Raw genomic sequence first — 22881 nt, forward strand, 5'->3', positions numbered from 1 at the left:
GCCAGTCTGTATCCTGAGGTGGAGCAGATGATGATGTTGAGTTTGATGAAAAAAATAGATGCTCATTTTACTTTTCATCAGTATTTAAGATGACATTAAAGGAAAGGTCTTCACTGTAGAAGATTTTATATCTGAGGCGAGAAAAGCAACAAAAGCTTCTAGGAGTCTTGTCAGTTTTAATTCTGTGTTCTTATTTTATCTCAGGCTATTTCTATTAAAATATAAAGCTGGGGGAGCATCTCTTAGTCTATTTTAAATGTTATGATAATTATCTTAGCTGAAAGAAAAATCTTACAAGCATCCTGTGAAGCCTTGAAAATGTATATTTTTTTTCTACTTAAAGTAGGTTACATCAGGGGTTTTTTTTCATGATTTTATTACAGAGTTTTTTCTTCTAAATAATTGCAGCCATATATAGGGAATGTTGGCATCATATTTAATCTTTGAGATGCACCTTGTCATTGGAAAGAAGAGAATATTTTCAAAGACATGCATCTGTCCAGTCTGCAGATAAGAAAGTAGACCCGGAAGTGCTTTATTGAGGATCACATGCCATCTATATAAAATATTATTACACTGCTTTTGAAATCTGTTATCCTTTAAATTTTTTAATTCACGTTTTCTTAAATATCTCTCCCCCAAAAAAGGCGCTTTGATAATTTCACAGTTGGCACCAAACACTAACTTGGAACTTTACAATTTCCTTTGCCTCTTAACTTGAGTGGCAGGGGCCTTTCAAGTCTGGTGAGGTTGAGCTCCGGGCCACGGGCCCCTCCTGCCTTCCTCACGCTTGGGGCAGTGGTTTGTAGCTCCAGGGCCAGTGACGACCCCAGAGGGACTTGGTCACCAGGGGACCAGCCTCCAGTAGCTAGGGAGGGAGAGGTCGGGGACTAAAGGTGATTAGAGGGAAATCTTGTGCCATTTCCCCCTTTTAATTGTGTCCCTTACTAAGATGAAAACGGACTGTGTGATTGATTTATCAATTATATTCTAAATCCAGAAAGAAGTAATTCAGATAAAAATGAGCCTTTGGCATTTCCATGTGACTCCTGTCACCTTAGATCTTTCCTTGCTAAAATGAAGTGACAAGTTGGAGTGGACTCGAGAACTTACTTAAATAGCTCCCTGACCTCAGAGGGGCAGATCCCCGAGTTTTGTAAGTGGACGGGTGGAGAGCTGTTGGTTGGGGTACAGCAGGGCTAGGTGCCCCAGTATCCAGCTAAAATCTGGTTCTCATTCTTTTTTTTTAAATTATTTTCTCAAGGAATTTTTTCCAGTCTATTTATTGCTTTAGTACTCTCTGTACCCAACATGGGGCTCATACTCACATCCCCAAGATCCAGAGTCCCACGTCCTTCCGACTGAGCCAGCCGGGTGCCCCTGGTTTGCGTTACTTTAGGTCTGTTTCCCTTCTTTTCCCCAGTGAGGCCGGCGCTCCTTCTCCTGGAAGGTCCTGGTGACGTTTAGGAAATAAGAATCACTTTCACATAACAAGCTTAGAGAGGCTCAGGGTTTTAGCGCAAAGGCCCGTAATGATGACCTGGAGTCATGAAGAAAGAGAAAGGAGCTGGGCCATGGTCACTGTGCTCTGCACACGGCCTTGTGGAGGCACATGAACCTTCCTAGAAGGCGCCGCACCCCAGGAAACAGCAGGGGGGCAGTGGTCTTGTTCCAGAGGATGCGCGGTGTACCTGTCACTGGCTTCGACAATAGGAAATTACTCCCGTTTCTTAATAAAAGTCCTTGACAACTGTGTCCTATAATTAGTTTTACATCTGAGTCACTTGGGGTGTTCTTGTGAAGAGGCAGGTTCTGATTCAGTAGCCGTGGGCTGGGGCCCGAGCTGCTGCATTTCTAACAAGCTCCCAACTGCCCGTACTTGGAACAGCAAGGTCCTTGGCCACCCGTCCCACTGAGCTTTTTGTGATGTAGTAAGTAGGTAAAAAGTTCCTTATCGGGGGCGCCTGGGTGGCTCAGTCAGTTAAGGGTCCGACTCTGGATCTTGGCTCAGGTCGTGATCTCGCAGTTTGTGAGTTTGAGCCCCACCTCAGGCTCTGCGCTGACAGCGGGAGGCCTGCCTGGGGTTCTCCTCTCTCCCCCTCTGCCTGCCCCTCCCCAGCTAGTGCTGTGTCTCTCTCTCACATAAATAACCTTCCTTATCACTAGTTTCCAAGGCTCATTTTCCTAGGCTCGTGCAGTCCTAAAATGTGAAGTTTAGGGTTACCCAAATATTATTAAAACCCAAGACATTACTGTATCCAAGTACCCCTAAATTAAAATGCAGGATCTAAAATTAAAGCTGTTTGGGGGCACCTGGGTGGCTCAGTCGGTTAAGTGTCTGATTCTTGATTTTGGCTCAGGTCATGATCTCAGGTTTCATGAGTCTGAGCCCCCACGTCGGGCTCTGTGCTGACAGCTCAGAGCCTGGAGCTGCTTCGGATTCTGTCTCTCTCTCACTCTCTCTGCCCCACCCTCACTTGTGCTGTGTCTCTCAAAAATGAATAAACATTAAAAAAAAGTTTTTTTAATCTAAATATATATTTAGAGGCACCTGGGTGGCTCAGTTGGTTGAGTGCCTGATTTTGGCTCGGGTCACGATCTCACAGTTTGTGAGTTCAAGCCCCACATCAAGCTCTGTGCTGACAGCTCGGAGCCTAGAGTCTGCTTTGGATTCTGTGGTTCCCTCTCTCTCTACCCCTCCCCTGCTCAGTCTCTCTCTCTCTCTCTCTCTCTCTCTCTCAAAAATAAAGATTTTAAAAAATGTAATATATATTTATAAAGCTGGTTAACCACATTAAACATTCAGGAGAAAACGTTTATTCATGTTTTCCACTACAACATGTAATCCTGCTCCTGGGGTTTCTGGAGTAGCCATCGGTGTAGATGGAGAGTAGTGGTGCGCCCTGGGTAGGGCAGGTCAGCCACCTGCGGCGCTGGCATCCTCAGCCGGGAGTGTGGCTGCGTCCCCGTCCCTGGGCGCCTTTTACCAGAGGCGTTCACTTCAAAGGTATTTTAACAGACTCTTTAGTAAGCTGACATTTGGGAAGTACACAGAGATTTCATTAATGAGGTTTGTTAATCGTAGTGAAAGGCACACATTTTCATTTAATCTTCGTACACTTACTTGAAAATAAGACTGTCTTTTCTGTTCTTAATCTTTTGAGCAAGAATTTATCAGAATGTTGACTTAGTGTCATTCTCAAATATACCATTTCATAGAAAGTAAGGAAACTCTGTAGTGCTATATTAGAATAATTGTAAATATTTCTTAGAAATTGTTAGTTTATGGACCTCTCTTTCCTTGGGGTATGAAAGATGTGACTGGAAGACATGACTGGAGCTTGGATTCTCACTGCCCAAGCTGTCGTCTGTCCCTTGTGTGAGGGGTCCTTTTGTTCCCGTGTTTGTACATCTGTGATTTGATTGTCGTTTCTTAGTTTCTGTTTTGTGCCTTTTCCCCTCCCTCTACTCCTCTCAGTGTGCCACAGACGACGTTCGGATGCAGCAGATACTTCACAATTGAAGAAATGCCCTGGCTGGCTTGGCTCGCTTCTGAATGCTTATGTTGAACTCTTGCTATATCCCTACATTTACAAAGAAGCAAGTCAGAGTTGTAGCAGGAATATCTGGAAATGGTGTAAACAAAATAGTAATTTGTTTACTGGGAAATATTTAGATTTCATTGACTTTTGTCGATTATGAAAATTAAATTCTTCCCTTTAACCAGAGAATAGAGTTGTTAGGCCTCTGAGTTAAAAAAAAAAAAAAACCTGGGATATTGTAAAGTTGGGGCGGGTGCTTTCCATCCTGCCCCCTTGTTTAGGCCACGTGACCCAGAGATTTGAGTCTCCTGAGGAGTTGGGGAGGCTCACTGGCGGGCTGAGCAGGAGGGAACGTGACAAATGGGAAGAGTCGAGTGTCACAGCGTTTTAAAGACTTCTGCGATGACCAGTATTGTAAGACTGTTTAGAAATGACAAGTACAAATTATACAAGTGGTTTTTTTATTGTTGTTTGTTTTTGCATTTATATAGCGCCTTTCCTTCGAGGAGCTCAAGGCATTTTTCAAAATCTGACAGTTTTCCTCACAACAACCCTGTGAGGTAGGTAGAGTGTGCCTTACAAACAATAATAAGACCCCAACTAACCTGTTTCAGCCTTTATGATGTTCTTTCCTGTTGCGTAATTGGAGGGGTCTGCATAACCACGACTTTTAGAATGTTTTGCAAACCTTTGAAAATCGCTTGGGCTTAGTGATAGCTGTATTTAAAGAACCGCTGGTATTCCGTAACGGGGTGATTTTAAGCACAAGCATTCATCAAAAGATGGGGAGCCTTTCCCAGGGGTTAGCCGAGCACTGTTGGCAGGACCCAGCCGGCGTCCCTGGTGGGGATCTGCTTTCGGGTCAAGAGGAACAAAGAGCCATGGTTCGGGCACGGCCCCTGCGCGCCCACCCCCGGCCGTGTGCAGCTGAGCGTTCTCCACAGGGCGGATGTGTTCACGATGCTGCCTCACGGTCGTCTTTTTTATCTTAAATATTTGAGCATTTTCTCTCTCTTCCTCTCTCCTTCCCTCGCTCCCTGTTTTCTGTCCCCCGCCTCGTCCCCTCCCTGCAGTCAGCTCTTGGTTGCACAGGCTCATGGAGGGGCACAGTAGTGCAGCTAACTCACACCCGCAGCTGCCCTTCGCTGCCCCACTGCTCACTCGGGTTTGGAAACAGAAAAGCCAAATAGCAAGGAAACCTGGGAAGTCAGTCTCTGGAAAGAGTGGGGAACAGGTGTGTGGGAGTGTGAGTTCATGTTTCTTTCTGCCCTTTGTAATTATAAATGGATTTAAGTGACGTATTTTTGTGTTTCATATACCAGCCATTGATCAGAGGTGTGGGAAGAGAAAAATAAATGTCTGGTTTATTTAAAGGTGTAAATTTTGTGTGAAGAGAGGGAGGAGGGATGTACTGATTGGGAAATGTCACGTACCTGTCTTTTGCCCCCCTCCCCATGCCATCCCCATCACCCGCCCCCCATCCCCCAAATACTAAATTCAAAAGTATGTATTTGTGTCCACCCCTCTCACTGTCTTCGGCCGGGCTCCGTGCTGTGCTCAGTGGTGAACACAAGTCAAATCCTGTTCTGATCAAACCACACCAGAAGGGCCCCCAGAGCTCCCACGAGCGAGTAGGACTGGGTAATAATGGTCCCTCTGTTAACGGCCCTCACTACACCTTGTTTTCCTAATTTATGGAACAAGAGGGTTGTTTTAGAGAACCTAAATTTTCTTATAGCTTTAAGAACCATGGTGTGAGGATAGCTTTGAACGGTTCTTGTGGGAGGTCTAGACGGCTGTGGTTCAGGAGAGGACCGAGGGTGTTTTCTAGTCAGTAATACAAACCCAGTTCATTTCTTTAAAGGGTCTTGAGTGCCTTTTGCTCTGGCCCTGTTAGCTCTGTCAGTCTTAGGTTATCAAGAAATTTGTATCTCCCTGTGGTATTTGTTACAATGGGATTTGACTTGAACTGTCAGCCAGGTGAACTTGAGGTACTTCTATAGGATTATCCAAAACAAGTGTCTCCCTTTCCTGTCTGCCCCCCCAGAACCTTCCTTCCTCCTGCCTTATAGCAGCCAACTGGGACAGAGAGTGTGACAGTAAATTACATTTTAGGTGAAATGGAGGTTCTTGCTGGTGAGTAGTCCCAAGGGACGGTTTTGGGGGTTTTGTTTGTTTGTGTTCGAGGCAATAGAAGGCGGGAAAGCAGAAACAAGTCAGCACAGGAAACCTAGCAGGCAGACTGTTACTCCATCAGGAGTTGATAATTTTGTGTTGGTTTCAGCAGATAAATAGTTTGGCATCACGAACATAACAAAGGCTAGCTGGTGGGCGGTTTGGCGGGGGGACCCAGAAGACCTGGCAGGAAGAGCCGGCATCCGTTCCAGGTCCGTAACTTATTTTTCTGACAGGTTAAGAGCTTTAGGTGAATTCAGCCCTGACTTTGGTCCGCTTTCTGATGCGTCGAGCCACGTGATCATTTTAAACCGGCGTGTCCCTGTTGGTTAGCTCCGCATTAAGCCTGGAGGTGGCTGGGCCCTTTCTGGGCTCTGTAGCCCTGCCGCTTGCTGCCACGAGCTGCCCCTTGCACCCCACGTGAGCCACTGCTCCTCTCTGTCCCGCCACGGCACGTTCTGTGTTGTTTGAAAGGGGCCCTCGGGCAGCAGCTGCTTGCTTGTCTGGTGTGTCCTGCGCGTGCGCACAGCTCCCCCGTGCAGGGCTGCCGCAAGAAGGACTGGGCGTCCTGAGGAACCCAGTCTGGAGAAGCTCACCCGTGGTGGCCACAAGTAGCTGGCTGCGTAGTCTGTCTGCGTGGAAGTGTGGCTGCTCCCAGGGTTCTGCAGGTGATTTTTCGATCCTGTTAGTGGTGGTTCTCTGACACCGTATTCTGACCTCCTGGGCAGAGACCTTCAGAAATGTTGGAAGGACTTGGCTCGTCTGCCTGTGAGGGCTGGCTGGTATGCTGATTGGTCAAAATGGAAAATTAAATACGGGGCGTTGTCCATTTGTCCATATGAGATCTCCAGGATGGGTTTGAAGTCTTCCTGATAGTCCTGCTTACTGGTTGTGAGAAGCTTTACCAAAACTAGCGCCTGTGGGTAGTTCGTTCTCAAAGTGTCAGCCTGCGTTCCTAGATCCAGAAGTCCTCTAGAGGTCCTGTCCAGTAAACAGTATTTTACCCATCCAGGATCTCACGTCTTCCCTCTTCCTTGTTCTAGTACTTTCCCTCCCTATTCCTGGCCAGCCAACTCGCTGTTCATCTCTTTGAAACCAGCCTCATTAAGATCCCCTGCGTAGGCTTCCTCTCACTTTGCCTTCCTTCTTTTGATTCTTTCCTGCCAATGGTAATGTTCTGCTTTTTCTTGAGAAGGCTGAAATCACCACATTCCTCATTGCCCACATCGTTGTCAACTCCAAAACCCCTTCCCGAGCAGATCTCACGCCTTAGCGAGAGTTTCTGTACTTTAAAGTGCGGTAGCGTGTGGTTTTTACCCTGCTAACTTGCATTAGCTTAGCGATGCCTTGCTTAACTGTTGGATGCACATATGTGTCTTTTAGTTCCAGTGGAGTCTCCATTCCAGAACAGCAGTCAGGTCTTCTCTCCTATTTTTCACCACAGCAGCCGTGCACATAGCACCTAGTAAAGAATCCTATGTGAAACACTGTGGCTTGAAATTTCACCGAAATGTTACGAATACATTTGTAATCGTTCACCTAAAAAAGACTCCCACTTAAATGCTTCCCGTGCTGGCATTTGGGCCAGATCTTCCTGCCATGTTAGCATTTTCAGGTTTATGAGATGTGCGGTTTTAAATGTCAGAATAAGATGCATAGCTCAAATACATTTTCTCCTCAGCCACTAATAGCTTTTTCTTAGCATCCAATTTGAATAGCAGTCTATTCCTTTTGTTGTTGTTAGATTTAAAAACTACAACAACAAAACTTTATTTGGGAAAATAAACCAAAGGAAATTGATATGAGAAGAAATTTTGAAATTTAGGTCCAGGTACCTTTATCACAGAATATGTTGTACTGGGAACACAACTTTAGAATAAGGGCTTTACAGACATCAGTCTTTCTTGGGCCTTGATCGCGTCATTGTGTTACTCCTGCCACCCGTACGAACAGCATTCTGAAGCGTTCTGGCTGGTTTTGTAACCGAAGCCTTTCAGCTCTGACATCGCCAATTAGCAACATCACCATTAAGAGTTGTACTTTTTGGGGCGCCTGTGTGGCTTAGTCGGTTAAGCGTCCGACTTTCGCTTGGGTCATGATCTCATGGTTCGTGGGTTCGAGCCCCGCGTCAGGCTCAGTGCTGACTGCCAGCTCAGAGCCTGGAGCCTGTTTCGGAGTTTGTGTCTCCCTCTCTTTCTGACCCTCCCGTGCTCACGCTGTCTCTCTCTCTCTCCTAGAAATAAATAAAACATTTAAAAAAAAAAAAAAGTTGTACTTTTTGCCCTCTTTGTTTCCTGAGCGCACTTCTCAGCGATTAAGTTGACATGGATATTGGACATCGAGGTGTATTTCAGGACCTTGTGGGGTACTTGATTTGGGGGGTTTCTAACTGTGCACGTGGAGAGTGTTCTGTCTATGGCGTGATTTTGTTTGCTTCACCCTTCCGAAGCTCGTTGCCTTGCCCTCCTCTGGCTGGATCGTGCATGCTCTGGAGAAGTTCTTGTCCCTCTGGCTCTCAGCCAGACCAGCTCTGTTGTAGACCTTTCATTTTGTACCGTCATCCAGTGTGAGCCGGAGTCAGACCGCTTCGTTTGAGTCATCTGGTCATTTCTCAGTTAACGAGGTAACAGTGAAATGGAAACAATCAAAATACAGTCGGAAGATAGAGAAGTTCTGTTTCCCGGTGATCACTGTTGCTTGAGCAATAATCATTATCGGGATTGTTGATTATCTCTTTTATTAGGTCTGGCTGTTTTCAGGTTATTTCTTATCTCAGGATTTCTCTACAGTGGCCCAGGGATGATGGCGGACAACTAAAGTAAATGTTTTGATTTCGTTCAGGTTTCGGCCTATTAAGGGAAGGCAAGAAGAACTAAAGGAAGTCATTGAACGTTTTAAGAAAGATGAACACTTGGAGAAAGCCTTCAAATGCTTGACTTCAGGCGAATGGGCACGGCACTATTTTCTCAACAAGAACAAAATGCAGGAGAAATTATTCAAGGAGCATGTAGGTTTCTTGATAAGATAATTACTGTTTATCTGTTTGGATAAGAGTAGAGTAAACTAAAACTTAAATTTTAGTGAACACTGAAACTTTAAAAGAATTTTTCATAAAGCTGATCAGTGTGAAGATCTAATAACACATAAGATCATTTGTATAACTCTCCAGAGAGACAGCTTGGTCATTTGGAAGTAAAATTCACGGTGAGCTTTTAGAGGAACTTGGCCAACCCATTAGGTGCTCTGATAACGTAGATAACGTGAACTTTTAAAATAACAGAGTTTGTTACTTAATGACCTTTAATGTTTTACATTTTGGTGATCATTTGCTTTTATAATTCTGAACAAGTCTAACAGGATAAACAATTTAATACAAATACCATTTTTTCCTTCTGTTTTAGGTATTTATTTACTTGCGAATGTTTGCAACTGACAGTGGATTTGAAATATTGCCTTGTAATAGATACTCATCAGAACAAAATGGAGCCAAAATAGTTGCAACAAAAGAGTGGTAACTATTATACTAGTATAAACCCGTAACACAACGTCAGCTAACGTTCTCTTTTAAGTTTCCCTGGAAGAGCTAAGAAGGTGGCGGGAACATTTGAAGCCAGAGCGCACCCTAAAGGACCAGTGCGGGGCCAGAGTCTAGGCCCAGTGCCCTGGGTCAGGACAGTGAAATTAGGAATCTGAGTTGAACCAGATCCTATCTCCCAGCCAGCACACTTTCCCTGAGTCTGAATGCTGCTGGGTGGTGAGACTGCCAACGGGTTACAGGTGCCTGGGCGGCAGAACCTGGCTTCCAGAGTCGTCTCCCGCTGGCCTAGCAAAGGGTTAGGTGTGAAATCTTAATGATCCTAGGAGCTTCACAGGTGGAAATTTCCTGCTGAATTGCCTGCTTAAATATGTACGTGTACATCTGTGTGCCGACTTAAGTAAGGGTAGTGAAGTTGAGCCCAGCTAGGAGGGGTAAAAGCCGTTAGTGAGAAAATATTTGATTATATTTTTCATCTAATGCCTGTTCCTACCTCATCTCCCAGAAGAAGGAACATGCTGCCCTTCTTATAAGCTATTGTCAGTATTTTTTACAACAAAAATGTTAGGATCAGGTACCTGAAAACGGAATGGGCAAAGAACAGTACACTACCAGGTCTCTTGGATGGGTGCGTGTGCGTCCATCCGATTGGAGATAGGTGCGCATGCGCAAGTGTACATCTGATTGGATAGGTGCGTGAGCGTACATCGGATTAGAGATAGTTACGCATACGCAAGTGAATATCATAGTGTATTGAGTCATCTGACCCACTCCGCTAGCTCCCTGTGCTGTTGGTAGACATGGTGTTTTATGGTCTTGTATTCTAGAGCTGCACCATCCAGCACAGCAGCCACCAGCCACTTGTAGCTATGGGGCCCTTGAAAGGTGGCTAGTCTGTACCGAGAAGTACCATAAATGTGATTTACATGCCAGGTTTTATGGCAAACTATATTTCCTGTTAATATTTCTTCTACTGAATACCTGCTGAAATAGTAGTGGGAGCCTGTTGGGTTGAAATATATTACTAAAAGTAATTTCACTTGTTTTTTCTTTATTTTCTTAATGTAATTAGTAGAACACTGAAGATCCCATGTTGGGCTTCCATTACATTTTCCTTGGATAGTGCTGTTCTAGAGGGTGGTGTCCCTGCTGGCAGCAAGTTGAATCTAGTGTAGCAGATATTCGAGTCCTCCTGCCTGCAGAACGCGCCACCGGGTGCCCTAGGGGTTCCGGAGACCTGGGCGGCACGGCTTCCGGCCTGGAGCACGTTCCAGTCTCTCGCAGGGACCCGAGGCTGTGGGGCCTCCAGGGAGGATGAGAACATAGCCCAGTGCAGGTCCCAGGGGGTCAGCTAAAACACACACCACTAGCTCTTCTCGATTCCTGGGATTTATTGGACAGGCTTATTTTATTAAAAGAAGCCTTGTTATTTATAATTACTAGTAATTTTTAACATGACATATTTTAAATAGGAAACGAAATGACAAAATAGAATTACTGGTGGGTTGTATTGCCGAACTTTCAGAAATTGAGGAGAACATGCTGCTTAGACACGGAGAAAACGACTTCAGTGTCATGTATTCCACAAGGAAAAACTGTGCCCAGCTCTGGCTTGGTCCCGCCGCCTTTATAAACCACGGTAAGCTGTGCTCCTCGGGTGGCCGTGCGAGTGGCGGGCAGTACTGCTAAGACTTAGCGTGACCTTGTCAGGCTGCGTGGAACCTCATCTCCCTTTGGAGGGGGTTGGACATAGGGCTTCTTTATTTTCCCCACCAACATATTAAACAAATAATCCTGTCATTTAACCTGAGGCCTAAACTTCTATCGAAAGTTGTAAAATGATGTGGAAAGCTTATTTCAGATTTCTGTAATTGTTCGTGTTTCAGATCTTATCTACAGTTAATTGACTTTATCTTTTGGACATTTTTCAGATTGCAGACCTAACTGTAAGGTAAGTGTAAACATTTTTTTACTGCAAGTACTTTGTTTCTGCTTCAGGTAGGAGTTTCTTAATGAGCTCATTGTATTTCAGTTTGTGTCGACTGGTCGAGATACAGCGTGTGTGAAGGCTCTGAGAGACATTGAACCTGGAGAAGAGATTTCTTGTTATTACGGAGACGGGTTTTTTGGAGAAAACAACGAGTTCTGCGAGTGTTATACTTGCGAAAGGTAGGCATCAAATACAGCGTCCAGCTTTTCTGTCCTTGTGATGGCCTGATGACGATGGCCGTTAAACAGCATCACTTCCTCCTTTAAACACAGGGACGGTCCCATGTTCCGTAGCTCCGCGGCGGGTACGGGGTGCATAAACAGTCACAGGACACGGAGCTCGTTAGGGGCCTTGGCACCTGAGCCTTTAAAATCTTATCACCAGCTCCTTCTTCTTCTGAGTGGGTAGAATACCAGTGTGCCTAAAGAGAGAGCGGGAAGCCCTGTACACGTGGGTACCCGTGTGTGTCCACGCATGCGCGCATGGACACACACAGTGCCGGGGGGGCGTTGCCCAAAATACGGCAGGTGACATTTGCTTCTGACAGTCATGTAAAAACACCAGTGTTGTCCTGGGCACTACCAAGCTGTGGCTTCTGGAGAGGTTTTTTTTGGTGTTTTGTTTTGTTTTGTTTTTAGTTTATTTTTGAGAGCGTGCGCGTGTGGGGACTTGGGCAGGGAGAGAGGGAGAGAGAAACCCAAGCAGGCTGTGCGCTGGCAGCGCAGAACCCAACATGGGGCTCGATCGCCAACCACAAGACCATGACCTGAGCCAAAATCAAGGGTCGGTCGCTTAGCCAGCTGAGCCACCAGGGCACCCCTGGAATTTTTGTTTCAAATTTTTTTATTTGAGCCTAGTTGACACACAGGGTTACAATAGTTTCATATGTACAACTTAGTGATTCAACATCTCCTTACGTTACGCTCTCCTCACCACAGGAATTTCTGTTTTGATGCACATACTCTTCATAATTCCTAAATTCTATCTCTTAATAAGGAAGCTTCTCTTGTGACCCATCAAGATTCTGGAGTCTGTGACGAAATCCCCCAGGTCTGACTTAGCCGGACCGCCGGGCCACACCACTCACAGGAGCGATTTGGGCATCGCAGGCTCCCGGAGGCAGCCACACACACTCGACTTGCTAGAGCTGCAGGAAAGCCTGTTACCAGGCAGCGCAGACCCAGTGGAACAGACCTGGGCTTGTTGAGCCCATTTTGCTTTTTTTCTAAGTTTATTTATTTTGGGTGGCAGGGAGAGCGAGAGTACGAGCACAAGCAGGGGAGGGACAGAGAGAAAGGGAGAGAGAAACCTAAGCAGGCTCCACACCATCAGTGCAGAGCTCCATGTAGGGCTTGAACTCACAGACTCTAAGTTCATGACCCAAGCCAAAACAGAGAGCTGGCCATTTAGCTCCCTGAGCCACCCAGGCGCCCCGAGCCCACTTTTCTTACCTTGTACTGTGCCGGGCACTTTACTGACCCTGACTCAGTCTCCACAGCCATCCTGAGAGAGAGTAAATAGAAACATGTCCACACTGTAAGTACAGAAACTGAAGTGTCTGAGCCTGGGGCAGCCGAACTTCAGCCCTCGTTCTTGCCACTTCCTGCCGTTCCCGTGGGAACAAGGATGGCGGTCCCGAAGCGCCACTTCTCCCACTGCAGCCAGCCAGCCGCTGGCCAGCCCGAGGGCCCCACTTCCCTTCTTTCCAAGTAGTGGGAAGTGCCCCCTGCGTCATGCGAGAGCAGGAGCGTGGAGTCCTGTGCTTCCGCAGCTGTCTCTCTTCCCTCCCTGGGATCCTCGCCATAAGGGACGGCAGGAAACCTCTTCCTGAGGCTGCCGTGCTTTTGCCCCGCTTTTGGGAGGGATAATAAAAAATCTATCATTTTCTACATAAAAAATGGTTTGAACATTGGTTAAATCTTAGACCCATACAGGAAAAGACCTTTAATCCATGAAATAATTTAATTACACTTGAATAATGCTTCAAAATTATTTTTCCAGAGACAACATAGGGCAGCAGTTAAGTTGCCTGAGGAACCTGCTCAGGTGAAATCCTGTGACTGCTCTTCGTTAGCTACGTGATCCTGGGCAGTGTAACTGCTTTTTGTGCCTTAATTACCCCATCTGTAAGATGGGAGAGAATGTTAGAAGCAATCTCACAGGGTCGCAGTGAGGATTACATTTGTATTTTGTGTGAAGTGTGTAGAACACAGAGTTAATAGGTGTTAGCTGTAGAATTACCTTGTGGTTTCTGGTTATTTGTCCTTTAGGATAGAAGCTCCATGGAGGCGTTTATCTTTCCCACTCACTACCAGCATCCAGAACGGCACCTGGCATGTAATAGGTTCTGGGTGGGTGGGTGGATGGATGGATGGACGGATGGACGAGTGGATGGATGGACAGACGGACATACAGTGTGCTAAATAAGCTTTTGGAGGCTATCCTGAGAAAGGTAACGACGGACTCGGGATTCCGCACCAACCCCGAAACAGCTCTCTGACTAGTCTGGAATTGCACGCATCGTCCTGCTCCTCAAGCAGATGCGTCTCCCCTGTGAGCCTCAGTCCCTCCCTGGTCGGGGGCACTGGGCCTGCCTGCTCCACACAGGTACTGCGGTTCCTTTTTTAATGGAAAGGCTTCATGTCAAACTGTAGCCGTGGCTGCCTTCACACCATTTGAGCGGTTTGATTTCAAGGTTGATTGCAAATACTCCTGAAGTTCTCAGGAACGCCTGAGAAGGTGAGACTCGTTCAGGGGACTCACTCAGCTCTTCATCGTACATCAGCAGGGCAGCTAATGGCGTTAGGTCTCGGGGGCGCCCGCGTGCCCTGTCAAGAGCTGCAGGATGAGAGGAGCTGGCTCTGTGAGGAGAAGGTTTATGGAGGTTCCAAGATTGCGGGTAAAGCCTCCAGGATCCGTTCAATGCGTGTTTCTGGCCATGACCGTCCTGACATAGTAGCGATCAGTATGTATTCTCAAGTGCTGTGGATTCTGCTGTACAACACTTGGGTGTAAAGTCTAATGAAGGACCACAAAACATGAAGGATTAGGCTGTTTTCATGCTTCTATGAAAATGTATCTGAGGAAGCTAAAAAAGAATTTCTATAGTTTGAGGAGACTTTTTTTTTTTTTAATGTTTTATTTATTTCTAGGAGAGAGAGAGAGAGAGACAGCATGAGCAGGGGGGGGTCAGAGAGAGAGGGAGTGACAGACTCTGAAACAGGCTCCAGGCTCTGAGCTGGCAGTCAGCACAGAGCCCGATGCGGGGCTCGAACCCACGAACCGCGAGATCATGACCTAAGCGAAAGTCGGATGCTTAACCGACTAAGCCACCCCGGTGCCCCTGAGGAGACTTGTTTTAACATGTGCTAACAGTTAGTAGGAAATAGTGTCCACCACTCGCTTCGGCCCAGAAATGGACAGATGGGTAACAGGACATGAACAGGGGCCTAAAAGAGGGGTAAGTGTGTATGAGATCTTCCGTCACATGTGGGGAAACGATGATGCTTTAACAAGTAATGTTAGTATAATTCATTATGCATCTGGAAGAAAACCCAGCTAAATTCAAGATGGATTAAAGATTTAAATTTTTTTTAACATTTACTTACTTTTGAGGATGATTAGAGCCTCTGCGTGCACCTTCACTTCAGAAGAATTTACATAAAAATATAAATTATTCGTTACAGCAGACTGCAAATCATTCTTGCCCTGTGGTAAAAGCAAGCGTTGATGTCTTTGATTTGGTAACATTTTGTTAATTGTGGTCATCTCAGGAACTCAAAAGGAATTAAACCGTTTCTGTTATTCCAGAAGTCAGATTTTCCTTGACGTAGTGTAGCCACCTTGTACAGGATGTCAGTTAAGGTTTCTTTGTGTCTAATGTTGAGTTGTTAAGTAATGGCTTAATTTATGGAAATTCTCTGCTTGCTTTTTTTTAACCCCTTAACTCTTGCTGTCAGTATAGTAGTGTTAAATCGTGTAGAACAGAGCTGGAATCTCACTAGCTGGTATGTTATTTAAGCCACAACGCAGACCTGCCTGTTGCACTAACCAGTTTTGAAATCAAAGAATCCGTTCTTGTCACCTACGCAGGACTTCTGCCCAGTCTCGCGGTTTCCCAAGGGCAGTTAGTAATGAGCTGCCAGCAGTCCTAACGATTTGTTATTTTAAATCTAGAGGGTTTTTGTGTTGATTTTCTATACATTTTTAGTTCCTCCGCGAGTCCTAGACCTGGCACGTTTCCAGGGATGACCGAGTCCCCATCCGCACACCACATTTGTTGACCTGACGCGGCCTTGAGCCCGCAACAGTTGCACTTGTTGGCGGGACGCTGTTTAACCTGTGCTGTTTTCTCTTTCAGACGGGGAACCGGTGCTTTTAAATCCAGAGCGGGACTGCCTGCACCTGCTCCTGTTATCAATAGCAAATACGGACTCAGAGAGACAGACAAACGCTTAAATAGGCTTAAAAAGTTAGGTGACAGCAGCAAAAACTCAGACAGTCAATCTGTCAGCTCTAACACTGATGCAGATACCACTCAGGAAAAAAACAATGCAAGTAAGTAAGGGAGATTTGATAAGCATATATATCTTCTTTTTTCTTTTTTTAAAAAGTATTTTCACACAATTATCTTTCTAAAGTATGCTTCACTTCAGTAGTTTCGACCTTTTAAATATTGAGAGAGGCCCTGGGACTCGTGTGCCTCAGCTGCACTGCAGGTTCTAGAAATGATCTGAGCACAAAGGCAGTCTGTGTCCCGCCTCCAGACTCGGCCCTCTGCTCTGGACGGAAGTGCCTGCTTTTCCTGAACACCTGGTAACTGGATGTTACGTTCTTCATCGTGTGTTCCAGGGCCGTCCTGTGTTTGAGAGACACAGTTCCAAGGTGGTAGTTTGACTGTCATGATGGCGTTAGGTCCTCCGGGAAGACGAAGGACTGGGTAGAGGCGTGGAGGCGCACGTGTCCTCACGCCAGGCCAGTCCGTAGGCACCCGTGACGCGAACTTGGGCAGTTTGTAGCTTCCGGCCTCAAGGCTTCCACCTTTTTACTGCTTGCTTGCCCTTTTCAAAATGAACTAAGCCAATTCACCAAACTGCCAGTTCCCAGACTCCAAACTGGGAGAGAGGAGCCTCTGGAAGGTTGCTATGCTAGGGCGTGTCGTGTTAGCCGCTTTTGACACCAGCGGGAGGTGAGAAGAAGAAGCAAACCTTAAGATACCAGTTGTACGAGGGGGCAAGACCGTACGGAAACTGGAAAAAGAGAGAATGGAGAATAACGAAAAGAAAGCGAAGAAGGCCTAGCCGGGCAAAAGGAAACGCATCGTGTTCACGGAGCTTTGAAGTCCTGGAACCATTTTCATGGCTGCCGGTCTCCTCTGGGTAACACCAGTTTCCTCTCCTTGCCACTAAAGCTGTAGGCTCTTTAGTCTGCTTGTTTCTGACAGGAATAAACTTTCAGAGTTTTGACTCCGTGCTCCCTAGGGACGCCCGTTTCGGCGCGCCAAGTGTCCACGGGTACTTGGTGGCGCCTCCGTGCCTCCTTAAGTCTGGCTGTCTTAGGCTCCTCTCCCTGTCTGCAGATGTTTTCAGCCCAGCACAGGGGCACCCCTTCCCTGCAGAAAATCCTGGAGCAAAGGGAAGGCCTCTCCCATGATGGTGAATGTCACTGCCATGAATCCCGCATCCGCCTGCCGCCGGGGGCCCGGGGCCCGGGGCCAGCCTGGTAGTGGGACAGCCGTGGCGCGTTCCTACTCCAGCCTTTACTGTCCCAGGGAACAGAAAGAGAGCAAGCAGTTAGCCCGTCATTCACTGTTGACTGTTGGTTCTGATAATAAATGGAACATAACCAATGTTTTGTTTTCGGAGTCTGGTTCCTTGGTGAAACTGGAGACTTGTGAAGCCCGGTTTAGAAATACGTGCATGAGACACTAAAGAGTGCGGACACGGCCACCACGCTGCCCACACCGGATGGCCCTGTGACACTGTGGGGGAGGGGGTAGCTCTATGCCGACTGTATACATACTGAACTCAGTACACCACAGAATCTAAAAGAGCATAATATAGATGGCTTCTGGAAACGTACTGACTACTGTGTGACCATCTAGGGAATAGTTATTAGTAAACTGAATACTTCTTAAAAGCCTACTAGCGGTTGAAGAGTTACAGAGACGTATGGGACTCGGGCCCTCCTCCGCGGAGCTTACGCCTTAGCTCCGGGATACAACAGGTACACAGGTGTACATGCAGCGCAGACTAGAAATGCCATGGCTCAAGTTCCGAGTGGACAAGTAATCCCTTTGAGCCATGGTCCCAGCGTTTCCGAGTAGAAGTGTGGCACTTTCCAGTGACTGCTTATCACAGGGGGCTCACTTGGTGTAAGTTACCTTTCGGCAGAATGATCGTTTCGAGGACTCGGAGGGTCAGTGTGGCAAACGTGGAGGGCCGCGTGTTAGAGTTGACAGTTGTGACAGGTGTGGCTCCGTAGCGCCATCGCTCCTGAGGCCACCCTCCCCGAGGTCACGTTTCCAGCAGCGTTCCTNTCTTTTGGCGTGTGTGTCTCGACCGTGCCCTCCTCCCCGTTTGAAAGAAAGACTTTCTGAAGTGGCAGCCAGTGGCAGAGCCAGAGCCGCCCAGGCCTCTCCCGGGGAAGGCGGGCATGCTTGCGGCGTGTGGCCCCGGGGGCCTCTCCGCGCGCGGCTGCCGGGAATCCGGGTGGCAGAGAACGGCTCTGTGTTCTCTAAGAAAACGTTCCTGCCCAGTGGGGAGAAAGATTACCATCTTCTGTGCAGAGCTTTATCTGAAAGGCGTCTCAAGAGCCACGAGTTGACCGTTGGCTGTGGCGTCCGGAGAGAGGAGATGACAATCGTCCATTTTCACCAGTTCAGTCCACGAGCCTGAATGGTAACACCAGTATTAGAAGATTCTGGTTTTTCAGGCCTCTTGGGCATCGGTGGCTAGGCCATGCCCCCCACCCCCGCAGTCAGTGCTGTGACGTGTGGGATGTCAGTCTTGCCACGACGCGGGGTGCGCTCCAGAAGGCCAGGCCGGGGCCCTGAGCTTGCCCTGACTCCAGAGCGCCTGGCCCAGAGGCAGTGGGCCAGGCCCACTTCTCACTATCCACCGGCACAGACTTCGCTGCTGGTCCGAACGCTCCTTGCTGCTAAGCCTGTCCCTTCCAGCACCCTTTTCCAGGCAGCCACGCCAGCCTGTGTCAGTCACATAAGGTGGAAGATGCTTGTGCCTGACAGGCTGGAACGGAAGCCTTTAAAGTCTTACTCAGGGCTTTCTGGATCTTCAAGTGCTGAAGATGCCAGGCTGTGGATGGCCCGTGGTTCACGGTGGCGGTGCCCCTCGCAGGGGCTCTCCCAGTACGAGCCCGGCCCCAGCGCGCCGGAGGCTTGGCCGTCGTCTTGCTGTTCTCATATCTGGCTGTAATGGTTGATGCCCACACAGGGCTTACCTGACGGTTTTGAGGACCCCCTGAAATAGCTGTGACGGCCGTTTTCCAGGAGCTGGAGCCCAGACCCTAGTCCAGATCCCGTCTCCTCCGCTTACCAGGTGGACGGCGTCAGGCACGCAGTCCCTGTGTGCTATTCCCATGGCTGTAGTAGCACTTATTACAGAGCATGCCTGTTAGGATTGAGGTCATACTAATTTGGCCACTTTGCACAGCACCTAGTGTGTAGTGATTGCTGAGAAAGTGCATCTCCACCTAAAATCACCATCCTAGGTTTGCGCATTTGGGATTTGTCCCCGCCTCCAGGCAAGAGAGTCCTCCGTGGTGCTGAGAGCAGGGTGCCCAGGGTGGGGGGTAGTGGGGGGGGATGCCTCACACCCGCCCGCTCCCATTAGTTTGCATTGTGCCGACTGTCTCTCCCGCCTGCGCCGCTGTCGTCCCCGCATCCCCGAGGACAGGGTGGACCCGCTTGGGAGAGTGAAGAGCCCTTGGTGCCCGTGGGGCTGTCCTCTCAGTCTGTTGCTCACATCCCCCTGCCCAGCTTGTCTGTGTCTTTTCTGACCTTTGGCTTGATGAGCCTCCCTTTTAGCTTGGCTGTTGATGAGAGAAGGCTTTTGAAACAAAAGACCAGGCTGCTGCGTACGTGAACGTGGCAGTGAGAGCTCATAGCATCACATACAGTCTGCTGTGTGCCGTTTAGGACATGAAAACAATAACGTCCCCTCTGTCAGGTGATTCACTGCCATCAGCAAAGCAGAGAATCTGTTGGAAGCGGGGGTGGGTTCAGAATCGTCACAGAACGAGGCTCCTCTAATGGATTAAAATCAGAGCGAGACTCAGGAGAATCTCAGTGCTTTGACGATACGCGGGGAGAGTGACCTGGCCTTTGTAGAAAGTCCGGAAAGCCCCCCCCCCCGAGCGAAGCATTCCCTAAGCCGAGTCATAAAGGGGGTGAGGGGCTGGCCAAGTGAGGCAGGTACAGAGCGGAGGGAATTCATAAATGGAGGTACAGGGGTAAGTGTAGGACCCCGGCAAGCCGGGTGTATCATGGCTGGAGTAGAAGGCGGGAGGAACGGATCTGACCATCACTTAAAACTTGGGGTTATTCCTGGGGCGCTAGGTCACTGAAGGGTTGAAAGCCCAGAAGTGACCTGTTCTACTGGGAAGATCAGTCTGGGCCCACAGTGGGGACTGGAATGTCGGGGAAGCAGTGGGAGAGATGAGAAGAGGTAGGAGGCCGTCGCCGCAGCTCAGGCAGCGGGTTGATTGTGAGCAGAGAGAAACAGATGACTCGGGGGCGCTGCGGGGGTGGCTCCTCAGGACGGACGTGGCGGCCCAGCAGGTGGGGCGGCCGGGGAAGGCAGGAGTCTGGGGCGACCCCCCGGGGGCTGCTCGGGCAGCGGGTGGACAGTTAAGGAGAAGCAGCCGTGAAGCTTGATGGTGAGTTCAGTTTGGGCCTGTGACTGTGGGGAGCCCGTCCTTGCGGGAAGATCTAGACGCCAGTGGGTGTTTGATGATCCGGTTCCGTAATCTAGGAGAGAGGCTGGAGAAGGTGGTTCAGGAGCTGCCCCTGCCTCGGTGTAAGAGCCCTGGCGGTGGGGGGGTGCTTCTCACCCAGAGGATGCATGTAGTTTCCAAAGGGTCTAGGACAGCAGGCCCGAGGGGCGCAGTTGAAGGGGCAGATGCGAGGCCAGGAGAGGGTGCTCTTGGGGACAGACAGCGGGACAGGAGTTTTCAGGAAGAAAAACGGTGCACAGGGTTACGTTCTGAGGAAGGAAGAGGGGGAAAGGGCTGAAAAGTGTTCGCTGGACTGGACTTGACAGGAGGGTTTTCCAAGAGTGACAGAGGCTGTCTCTTAGAGGGACAGGCTGGACCCAGGTTGTAGGGGACTGCCGCCCAGCACGTGGTGCGTGTGTGCACTGTGAAGGGCTGAGTGCGGCACAGAGAGCACGGGGCGGGAAAGGAAAGCTAAGGCTGAGAACCACTGAGCTTGGTCATAGAATGGTCCTTGAAGGGTCACGGGCTGAGCACAAGACTCCCGGCACATTCGAGACCGCCATGTGGCGGACGCTCCCACGCATTTACTTCCACCAGCACATCTACATCCACCTTGTAGGAGAAGCCCCTTAACTAAAGGAGCCCTGGGCACCCTCCTTCAGCAGTTTGTAGCTCGTTCTGTAGAATTCCAGTTCGTGCTGCCTCCATGGGTCTCCCGCTGGCTGGCATCCAAAGCACTCCTCCTACTAAGTCTGAAACTCAGGGGCTGCCCTGGCGGTGGCCCTGGGGCGAGCACATCCTTGTTCTGACCAGAGGGTCCCCTCCCTGGGCATTCTGCTGGTTTGGGTGCCCCAGAGCCGTTTACACCCCTTCTTGGGTACAGAGCCTTTTATTCTTAGTGGTTTGATGTGCTTTGGGAATGCTCGTAATGCATTCCTGCTCTTCTGTCTCAGTGAAAACTAATGGTGACTTGCGTGGCCACGTAGAAGGAAGGACGGTCGCCCTGGCAGCCCTTGGGTGTGTGCTGGGCGACAGTGTGTGTTGGGCAGTGTGCTGGGGTGACCCACAGTTGTTTTTACCCTCCCTGTTTCCTGGGAAGAAGTGGGGATTAGTAGTTTGGTCATCTCGGTTCCTTAGTGAAGGATTGAAAAGTGTAGATTGATGGGGAAAAGGTTTCAGGTGGGGGGTAGGAGCGCTAAAGAATTGAGCAATTGACTCGTATAAAACACGGTACACACAGGTCCAGAGTGTAAATGGAAAGAGAAACAAAGGTGAGCAGAAGTCCGTCAGGAAGAAACTCCCCCTGGAAGCAGCGTCAGCTTGAGCACATGTGAGCCTTTTGAGAATCTGATCAACTACCTGTCAGTCCTCAGGTGGCTGTTCCCAGCAGGGGTGTCGCGGCCTTCGTGTTCTTGTCTGGGGAAAGTTGGCTCCCCCTTGGTCCCGAGAGGGTAACTCACTGCGAGCTGCTTTCCCTCCCGAGTTTGGTTGTTGGCAGCGGGCGGTCCCTGGACGGACGGGGCCGAGGTAGTTCTTCAGCCTCAGAAGCCTGCTGGCCCTCGCGGAGGTGGGGGGAGAGTGCGCGGTGCAGTTCTTCGTGGGCGGGCGTCGGCCGGGAGTGACAGCACCTGGTCCTCAGGGTCCCTCTTGCCTGTTTGGAGCCACGGGGATGGAGGGCGTCCGTCAGGGCCCGTTGACGACCTGCTTCTGTTCTGTATCACGTGTCACAGAGTAAGTGACAAGCTTACTTTGAGTTCCTGAGCGATGGATTTTAGAAACCTATTTCGAATGAGGATGTTAAGAATTTGTGAAAGAAAAACAGATTTTTCTTTTAGTTTACTTCCAACTCAGGAGAAGAAGTACTTAGACGGACAGGCGTCGTGATAGATTAGGGACGAGCCCAGAGTGAGACCCGGGTCCTTGCTGTGCGAAATGCACGGACGCTCCACGAATCAGAGGCCACAGTCGAGGAGCAGAAGGGGAGCGGAGAGGGGGTGCCCGGGGGCCTGGCAGAGACCAAAGGGGGGGTTTGTCTGGCACGTGCCGGGGTGAGCCCGACCCTTCATAGCTGACAGGGTTGGGCATCGTTCTGTTGAGCTCCCCTGCGTTACGAAGCCTGGTTTTCATCCTGGTTTTTTTTTGTTTTTTTTTTTGTTTGTTTTTACCCTTGCAGCTCCTAACCGGAAATCTTCAGTTGGTGTGAAAAAGAACAGCAAGAGCAGAGCATTGACAAGGCAGTCCATGTCAAGGATTCCAGCTTCTTCCAACTCTACCTCATCTAAGCTAACTCATATAAATAATTCCAGGGTACCAAAGAAACTGAAAAAGCCTGCAAAGCCTTTACTTTCAAAGATAAAATTACGAAATCACTGCAAACGGCTGGAGCAAAAGAGTGCTTCAAGGAAACTCGAGATGGGAAACTTGGTACTGAAGGAGCCCAAAGTAGTTCTGTACAAAAACTTACCCATTAAGAAAGATAAGGAGCCAGAGGGACCAGTCCAGGCCACAGCAGCTGGCGGGTGCTTAACCAGACACGCGGCCAGGGAGCACAGAGCGAGCTCGGGGCGAGGCGCCCCCCCGCCCGGGGACGACGCCCCCGGCGCCTACACCACCAGGCGGTCGGCGAGGACGAGGCCGAATCCCAAGGAGGCCTCCGCCGTCCAGCTGGAGCCGGACGCGGCGGGGGG

The 22881-nt window shown here is 48.9% G+C and overlaps 1 protein-coding gene across 1 annotated transcript in view; it reads left to right on the forward strand.

Annotated features, from left to right (window-relative positions):
• KMT5B (lysine methyltransferase 5B) overlaps nucleotides 1-22881 on the forward strand; it is a 38881-nt gene that overhangs the window by 14817 nt on the left and 1183 nt on the right. The window contains exons 4-11 of the mRNA XM_077766566.1: nucleotides 4034-4102; nucleotides 8559-8724; nucleotides 9119-9228; nucleotides 10725-10891; nucleotides 11184-11203; nucleotides 11285-11421; nucleotides 15603-15799; nucleotides 22368-22873. Of these exons, the coding sequence (XP_077622692.1) occupies nucleotides 4034-4102; nucleotides 8559-8724; nucleotides 9119-9228; nucleotides 10725-10891; nucleotides 11184-11203; nucleotides 11285-11421; nucleotides 15603-15799; nucleotides 22368-22873 (1372 nt within the window). The remainder of the gene's footprint in view (nucleotides 1-4033; nucleotides 4103-8558; nucleotides 8725-9118; nucleotides 9229-10724; nucleotides 10892-11183; nucleotides 11204-11284; nucleotides 11422-15602; nucleotides 15800-22367; nucleotides 22874-22881) is intronic.

This window comes from Crocuta crocuta, unplaced genomic scaffold (assembly GCF_008692635.1).
Source record: "Crocuta crocuta isolate KB4526 unplaced genomic scaffold, BGI_CrCroc_1.0 scaffold636, whole genome shotgun sequence".
NCBI lineage: Eukaryota > Metazoa > Chordata > Mammalia > Carnivora > Hyaenidae > Crocuta > Crocuta crocuta.